General features: G+C 40.4%; 1 protein-coding gene across 2 annotated transcripts in view; it reads left to right on the top strand.

Annotated features, from left to right (window-relative positions):
- Nucleotides 1-2,579: 2,579 nt before the first annotated feature.
- The window catches only part of sardh (sarcosine dehydrogenase), a 38,483-nt gene continuing 31,935 nt past the window's right edge, over nt 2,580-9,127 (top strand). The window contains exons 1-6 of one of the 2 annotated variants that reach the window (XM_012871103.3): nt 2,580-2,837; nt 5,013-5,202; nt 5,379-5,515; nt 5,738-5,916; nt 6,602-6,781; nt 8,877-9,000. In XM_012871103.3, the coding sequence (XP_012726557.2) occupies nt 5,018-5,202; nt 5,379-5,515; nt 5,738-5,916; nt 6,602-6,781; nt 8,877-9,000 (805 nt within the window). In that variant the 5' untranslated portion in view covers nt 2,580-2,837; nt 5,013-5,017. Of the gene's footprint in view, nt 2,838-3,115; nt 3,196-5,012; nt 5,203-5,378; nt 5,516-5,737; nt 5,917-6,601; nt 6,782-8,876; nt 9,001-9,127 lie in introns of those variants that run through there. The other variant, XM_021320765.2, reaches the window with a different exon arrangement.

Here is a 9,127-nt window from a genome sequence, read left to right as displayed (position 1 = left end):
TCAGGTCATCCACACATAGAAAGTAAGCAAATTAATCAGATGAAGCGATGGGTGAGAAATTGGAATAATACAAGAAATAAGTATTGCACACTTACAGAAATGTATTAAATGCTTTGTGGAAAAAAGCCTTATTTTGGTAGTGAAGGCTTCAAAATGTCTCCAGTATAGAAAAACGAGTTGGGATTGTCTTCAGATGGCGGAAGCTGTGGGGGTCCTTTGTATGCACTTTGATCCTCAGCTTATCCATGGATTTTCATTTGGGAGCAAGTCAGGTGACTAGGTCATTCTAGTAGTTTTAAGTAAAACTCCTATACACACACACACACATATAAATATATAAATGTATATATATATATATATATATATATATATATATATATATATATATATATATATATATATAAATGAATTCTTATATCTTAAATATCATAAATAAGGGAAATATGAAAAGTGATGTTTCTAAATTTACATCATGGTGACAGCCCTGGAGAGCTAATGCAGACTCATTCTCAGTAAACATACAATCAGACCAGAGCCCTTTGCTCACCGGACAGGCTAACCTCTCTCTCTGGTTCTTGTTACCGTATTGATCTTGGATCAGAAAGAAAATAGACACAAAGCTGAAGATTGGTTGCACTGTACAAACGTTGCGCCTGGGCTTGTTTGCACGCCTGTAGTACACAAGCCTCTGTGTAGACGTCGCTCTGAAACTTATACTTCTTTTAATTAGAACGTTATTCATGTTGAACCCAAGTCCAAAGGTTGGTGAAGCTCCCTTTCTTGGATTGCGATTCAAAGCAGATCCCACACACCTATACAGAAGATAAGGTTACAGGCAGCAATAGCTTCTACATTCAGCTCCTGTCCTGCTCAAAGCTGTACAAACTAGACAGAACCTCCCGTCACAGGAGGGAACCTAAACTCGGCAACTTATTGGCTGCTGGTGAGGAGGTGTGGACTCAGGAGGCCAAAACAGGCAGAGCCCAGCAACGAGGCAGGGAATAAGGTTTCATAATGTGGACATGCTAAAGCAACGCAGCGGTTTCTTGACTTGCTGACTCAAATTTAGCGTTCATATGTATTCCAGGGAAGCACAGAAATGTGTAGAAATTACTTTTAGTGTAATATTTAGCCTGGATTAATATAAAAGAAGAAAAACTATTTCTGTAAAGGCTAAAAATTTTATTTTCTAGCTTAACAAACCTATGAGTGAAGTTATTGCAGCCCCAGCGCAAACACTCCCTCTTCTCTTTTATCCGGGAAGGCAAAATAGTTTCACTAAATTAACCTTGTGTTCTTCTTAGTTCGAATTAAGGAGACTTGATTTCTGTGATTAAGACCATAAACTCAGAAGGAAAACCTTTGTTTTCTAATTCAGAGCAATTATTGATTGCTAACCATCGTTTTTTTTTCATATATAGTGTCGAAATCAACAAAGAAATGCGTGTCTGAAAAGGAGTAAAATTTCAAATAAGGGATTGAAGAGGGACTATGTATACTGGCAGCTGCGATCATAACTTTGCTTAACTTTGTCTAGCTCGGGTGACTTCCTACTTCTGCTTCATTAGGTCTTTGAGCCTTAAGGGATCTCATAAACAGCTGCTACCCTCACATGTCACTAAAACATACATGTATGGATAAATGAAAGTGGACATTTTCTGTTTTTAATGGTTTTTGTACAGGCTATATAGCCTATACCTACAAGACGGCATTGTACCAACGTTTAAGTGGATGGCCTGGTGTTACTAGCTGTGTCATTCTCTTTCCATTTTCATTGCTTTGAATGTTGTTGTTTTTATCATTTTCGGGGGACTGTGGCTCAATGGGAAGGCTGTGGGTTTGATTCCAGCTTTCCCCCCCGTCACATATCTGTGTCCCTGGTTAAGGCACCCATGTTGCCTACCGATCTGCATACCGGTGGATGAATGGTGCATATTGGTGTCCGTGTCGGGGAGTGTGATTTGGGGGAATGTGGCAATAGTGTAAAGCACTTTGAGTGGTCAGTATGACTGAAAAAGTGATATATCATCTAACCCTGCTTTAAACCGCTCCACTAATCGATCCCTGCCTCAAAAGCACAGCTGTAATTAAAAATATTTTTCAGTGCAAATGGTTCCGATGGAGTTTACCTGGGGGTATGAGAGTGAAATGCACGCCACACTTCCGAAACTATATATCTTCCCCTCACATTTTAAATGTGTGCACCTCTTTGTGTTGGTCAGTCACATCCAATGTGGAAAAGTTAATTCGATTTCATCCAGGCTTTACCTGAAACATCTATTTTAAAGGATGGCATGTCTCTAGTTACTGATCCAAGTGTACAAATAGCGGGAAATGTATATCCAAACAAGCAACACTAAAAGAAACTTCACGGTTGTAAAAAAAAAATAAAAATTACACATTAACTGTTTGGTGAATATTAATGTCCATGCTGGTGTGCGTCTGATATAATATTGCAAAAAATGCAGTTGACATGCAGCCTGCAGAGGGCCAGGCCTGTCCCTACATGCAGGAACAGTTGCAGCCAGTTGAGTGAGCTGATCTGACCTGAGGGGAGAAGAAGGAGGAGAAGAAGGAGGAGGAGGAGGAGAGCTGAAGGCAGGAACTTCTGTCCCACTGCAGAGCGTCCTATCTGACAGCTGCGCTCTCCAGCCCACGCTGCACCACCTCTGTATCGCTTCGCTTTTTTTGGGAACTATTCGGCCATTTTTACCCAACAGGCTCCATCTTTTCTGCACTCAACCCCTTTTTTTCTTTCTTTTTTTTTTTTTTTTACTTTACCCCATTTTTTTGTCATTTTCTTTTTTCCTTTCCGGGGCTGTCCATCGGACTAGATCGTAAGTTCTCCTCACGTGGAAACCTAGAATGCAGCAGAAAAAGTAACAGCGTGGCGCATCTCGCTGCTGTTTTGTCTGGACTCCTCGGTTCGTCTGTGCCACGTTTCTGCTGCGGTCGCTGGGGTTTAGTAACATGCCGTTCCCGCCCGACACTGGGCCGGTGCTTTTGCTGGCTTGTGCTTGGCGCCTTATCCCGTGTTTTGCACATTAACTTGCGCAGAACTTCAAAGTGCAATAAGTAGCCAAATATGTGGGTCAGACCGAGTTGCACAAGTTCTTTAAAACTGAATCGAGCTGAGCATGCGGACGAGCCTGTTTTTCCTGATACTCTCCTAACATGTTAAGGTTTTCTGTGCCGTTATGTTGTTGTTTTCTACTCCCTGAATAGGCCGGGTTTATACTGGAGCAGCCCGGTTCTGGGCACCTGATCCCGGATTGCTTTGAACTCTGCTAACGCACGCCTCCTCTCGTATTTATCTTGAGTGTGTTTATGGAGTGGCTTAAACTTTTCAGCCTGCGAGCCCCGAAATAACAATACCAGGGACTGGTGACCCCCTTTTGGGCGTAATTTTATGAGAACTTTTACAACAAACCGCAGTCTTCCTCCCTTATGTTAAAATCAGGGGTGTGGACAATTTTTTTTTTTTTTTTGGTATTGGTTTTACAAAATCTTTTTAACACATAAGCATCATGTCATTAATATGATCAGGAGTTTGAAACAATTGTGTGACTTTATTCTTGCCACATTGTGACTTTATTCGCACAATATTAATGTATCCTCATATTACGGCAATGTTATTTGTTCCCGTGCACAATATTAAGACTTTATTCTCATCATTTTCCCCAAAAAAATTCATATTGGGTTGACCGTAGATCAAATAACATAAATTATTGACCACGAAGGAGGAACATTTCCACAAAAAACTATGATGATATTTTAAGACTAATTTCACACATTTGCAGGAAAAAAATTTTGGATGTTCTCTGATGTCAAAGTCATGAAAATGCAAGAATAACAAGGCATGCATGCATTTGCATTATTAAAACTAGGATATTCTCTGACATCTCATCTCGTGACCCCTCCAGTCCTCCGCCATCTCTCAGCAGAGATACGACCCCCACCTTGGGAACCCCCGTGTTAGTGTGCCACTGTTTAATCATTGGCTGTGATAATAGTCCACTCTTTGAGCTTCAACCTCTCCATTAAGGAATAGGTTCTTTAAGGTTGTCACTCTCAGAGAGGTATTTGCTGAAGTACAGCATGTGAGGTTACACAATATTTATCAATCAATACTAATATTTGATGTGCTTTCCTGTTGGCATGGACCAGTTTGAGATTCTCGTTGAACAATAACATTGAGTAAAATAACACGGTTTCTTAATATTGGTAAAACATATATTTATTTATATCCATCCATCCATCCATTTTCCAAACCGCTTGGTCCCTCATGGGGTCGCGGGGGGTGCTGGTGCCTATCTCCAGCGTTCACTGGGCGAGAGGCGGGGTACACCCTGGACAGGTCACCAGTCTGTCGCAGGGCATATTTATTTATATAGTAACAATAATTTCATAACATTAATTTTTATAATATATTGAAAGACTTATGCAAACATCTGGAATAAACACTAAATTATGCAGCTTTCAAAAAATTATGCTAACCTAAAAGCCTTTTAGGTTAGCAGAATGTCTATTCTTTTTATATATATATTTGTTCTTGCTGTTCTCTCTTTAATTTAATACAAATCCAATCAACTAGTTGATTCATGATTTAGGCTCTCTGTTCGGGTAGCCAGTCTGTCGTCTACTGCTTAACAAACATGTAGCTCTTAGTTTGTCACCTGTACGTTAGGTTAGCCAGATAGGTGCCGTCCTATTAGCTTTTTTACACCTTGAATGTTGGGCAATTATTGAAACAAAGTATTTACAAGCAGCTAAATGGAAGCCGTCTTTCAGCCACCTGACTTGCAGTGTGCAGCAACAGGTATAGGATGGGGGTGCACGGTATTATTTTATGCCCCATACGCTATGAGAAAACTCAAACTATTTTCCCTGTTATATCTTCTTATCGGACACTGGCCTATTCTGGGTTTATACAACAGAAATTATCTGTAAAGCCTCTGTATTTTGAAAAGGCGTCTCATTGGGTTTGTCATTCTGGCCTGTTGTGTTCACAGAGGTGATGGCCTTCCTCGGGAGCGCAGTCCGCCGCCTGGTGTCAGCAGTGCGACCTCCTCTGAGCCCACTATGCCGGACGAGCTCTCGGTCCTACAGCACGGAACACACCAGTGAAAAAAGCGTCCCCTATGAGAAGACACTAAAGCAGGAGGAAGGAACCTCCTCCGGACCCACTAAGCCTTTACCAAGGTTAGCTAGACGGAGTCCAGCATGTTAAACCGGTGCTTCAGGCAATACGTTTTGCAGCTGGATACTCTGCCTTACAACTAAGGGATTACAAGGCTGATCCTTCTTAACTAAAGAGTCAAGTTGTAGATGTGGCTTTGCTCCGATCCGACTTTAAAAGTCGCTTCCTGTTCCTTCAGGTCAGCTGATGCGGTGGTGATCGGAGGAGGCAGTCTCGGCTGTCAGACCGTCTACCACCTGGCCAAAATGGGGATGACCAACGTGGTTCTGCTGGAGAGAGACAGACTGACCGCTGGCACAACCTGGCATACCGCCGGTAACTACAACAGGCTCACAGCACTGATAAAAAAAAAAGTTGTAGTCTTCAGAGAACCTGTCTGAGTTCCCTCATAGTACACTCCTTTGTTCTCTGAGCCCCAATTAAGGTTTTCTCTAGTAGTTTATGTTCCACGTTCAAATGGATGTGTGTTCAGTCAGTCACACAACCCCCCTCTGATTATCGCTGTATGTCAGCTATTGTGGCCATGTGTTCTGTCAGGCCTGCTGTGGCAGCTCCGTCCCAGTGACGTGGAGGTGGAGCTCCTGGCCCACACCAGGAACGTGATCAGCAAGGACCTGGAAGAGGAGACGGGCCTCCACACCGGCTGGATCCAGAATGGAGGACTTTTCATCGCTTCCAACAAGCAAAGACTGGATGAATACAAGCGCCTCATGTCGGTATGGAGAGCTATTGCTACTCTTTCCTTTTTTTTTTGAGGCGCTTTTAGATTCTTCTAAATGTTTTTAAAATGTATAAGTTTGTGTGGATTTCGTTTTTCTCTTATTTTTTGTGGGATCCAATACAAACACTTAAACAATCCAGACAGAAATGTCCACCTTTATTTTTACCTAACAACAGCACACAGAGCTGTCTTAGAGAAACTGATATTTTTAATAGATTGACGTGAGGGGTCTAAATGGCTTCCTCAGTAACAAATCCACGCTCTAGTCATTATTGATACATCTAGGCTATGTCCAATTTTTGTGCAAACATTTTAAAATGATTTATGTAATAAAGATAAAGCCAAAATGAAAAAAAAAAAATCTGTGAAAAACTTAAGTACACTCCAAAAACTTTTTGATATGCAACAACTGTGTTAAACCCTAGAAATTAGGGGGGGTAATGTTTTTTTTTTTTTTGTTTTTTTTTTATTTGTTACTATGAATGCGTGCATATTTTTTTCATCATTACACATCTTTCTTTACAAAAGTGACATATAATATAGCTTAAGGCAATATTCCTTTGCTTTCCACAGGTAGTGATCTATGACTAGTGAACTGTCTTTGGATTAGAAAAAAAAACACACACAAAAATGTGACATGAAAATCATAGAAAATTAGTCAATCCTCCTTTGTGTTCCAGCTTGGTAAAGTTTATGGCATCGAGTCCTACGTTCTGTCCCCTGCGGAGACTAAGGACCTTTATCCACTGATGAACGTTGACGATCTGTACGGAACTCTGTATGTTCCCAAAGATGGCACCATGGACCCCGCAGGCACCTGTACCACCCTGAGCAGAGCTGCTTCAGCCAGAGGAGCCACGGTAATTTGTGCTGATATTCTAACTGCTTAGTTCCCTGTTTTTAATTGGTTTGCCCTGTTTTGGACCTGTACATAGAGTAACAGTAACATTGCAATAAATTGGAATACCAACAAAAGGTTTTTCACTTCTAAATAGAAAGCTTATATATGTTTAATAAAAAACTTAAATACTTTAGGTGTTTATTTAGTTAATTTTTATGAATATTGCCTGTAGATAAATTACAAAAAAGTGCTGTTTCTTAGAAAGCTAGAATCTAACATGTCACCAGTAAAAAAAATAAAAAATAGGATTTATTGCTTAGAAATGCAAATCTACACAATCATGGCAAAGACTGCTAACTTGACAATTGTTCAGCAGACAGGCAGTGACCACACGGAGGGTAAGCTATACAGGTTATTGCTGTTTAAAGTGCATGATCTAAGAGCATTAATGGAAATTTGAGTGGAAGGAAAACTAAAAACGATGCACAAGCAACAGGGATAGTGGCAAACTTCAGAGAATTGTGAAGCAAACTTTGGGGAGATCTGTGTGGACCACAGGTGTAGTCGGTCCCTCAAGAGGCACCATTCACAGATATATCCAGGACACGGGGTAAAACTGTCGTGTTCCTTGTATAAAGCCACTCTTGACCCAGGGACCGCATCAGAAGGACCTTAACTGGGCTGAGGAGGAACAAGACTGAACAGCTGTTTAGTGATCCAAATTCCTCTTTTCAAAGGAAAGTTCATTTTCCATTTCATTTGGCAATCAAGATCTCAGAGAGTGGAGCAAAAGAGGCACAGAGTCCAATATGCTGCATTTATTGTGTGATGTTATCATCCTCAGTCAGGATGTGTGGTGCCAGTGTCCCCTTCAAGTTGAAAGCCAGTGCAGTCATCTACCAGGAAATGTTAAGCCACTTCTTGTTTCTATTTGCCAAAGCTTTATGGAGATGCTTACTTCTTTTTTCAGCAGAACTTGGCACCTGCTCACACTGTCAAACGTAACTACATCTGCTGTGGAATCAGTGTGTTTGGTTGACCAACAAACTCATCTGATCCAAACCACATAGAAAATCTAGGGGTTAATTGTCAAAAAGGAAGATGAGAGACACTAAACCCAGCAATTCAGATGAGCCGAAGGCTGCTTTTAAAGCGACATAGGCTTCTTTAACACGACATATACTCAATAAATACTTTAGAATAGGCTGAAATATTGTTTTTTTTTTTATTGATCATTTGTAATATTTAAAATTTCTGAGAAACCAAATCTGGGATTTCCATTTAGCTAATATCATTGAATTTAGCTGAAATAAATGCTTGAGATGTTTCTCTGAAATTAAATCATATAATATTTAAGTTGACCTTTTTAAATTAAATTACTGAAGTAAATAGACATTTCTGTAATATAATTTATTGAGTTGCATTTTTATTTTCTTAGATTTGTCAGCCAGATTAAAGAGACAGTCCTTTTAAGTTTGGTTCAAATCGTCGAGTCATGATGAAACTGATTGCGTTATTACAATGTAAACCTTGGTGCATGTATTCATGTGTGTTTATTGCTCAAACGCTCTAAGCTGTTTATTTTAAACTTGAATGGTCCCGTTTGACTGGGTTTCTTTGCTACTTTGTTTGCAGCCTTAAATTTTTGTAGCATTTTAAAAAGTTGATCAAATTCAAATTGTTGCGTTCATATTTTCTGTAGAATAGACTCTGATGCTGTCTCAAGGCTGTTTCTGGTCACAGGAGCGAACGGCTAGCAACCTTGAAAAGCCTCCAGTATCATCTTAGTTTATAATCTATGGGGGTTGGCTTATGGGTTGAGTTAAGTAGACTTTATTCGAGTAAATGTATGTTGTACTTATATCTGCACCACCTGAAATTTTGGTTTAAAGGTGGAGAAAAAATCCGCAGACGTCTGAACATTGTTTAAAGGTTGTTGTGATTTAAGTTAACAAAACCTGAATTTTATAGCCCTTGTGAAAGCTAAATTTGGTGGGAACTATTGGCTAAATATGTTTAGTTTTTAGCGTAATTTTATGACCCAAGCAACAATACGGTCTGGCTAGCCCAGTGTCTGGAAAAATTACTTTAATACACTGTCCTGCCTGAATCAGGTGATTGAGAACTGCCCCGTGACCGGTATCCAAGTGCGGACAGACGACCTCGGGGTCAAGAAGGTTAAGGCGGTGGAGACCCCTCATGGGACGATCGAGACACCTTGTGTGGTGAACTGTGCAGGTAAGCCTCAGAGAAACTTTTAACTATGCTTTTGGCAACTTGTTTATGTTTCTTGGAAAGAAGTCAACACATGTAGACGATGCAGGGTTTGTATCCCTAATAGAAAGATAGCAGTGTGGCACAGTTT

This window comes from Fundulus heteroclitus, chromosome 8, assembly GCF_011125445.2.
Source record: "Fundulus heteroclitus isolate FHET01 chromosome 8, MU-UCD_Fhet_4.1, whole genome shotgun sequence".
Classification (NCBI taxonomy): domain Eukaryota; kingdom Metazoa; phylum Chordata; class Actinopteri; order Cyprinodontiformes; family Fundulidae; genus Fundulus; species Fundulus heteroclitus.
This window is presented reverse-complemented; position numbering and strand designations above follow the sequence as displayed.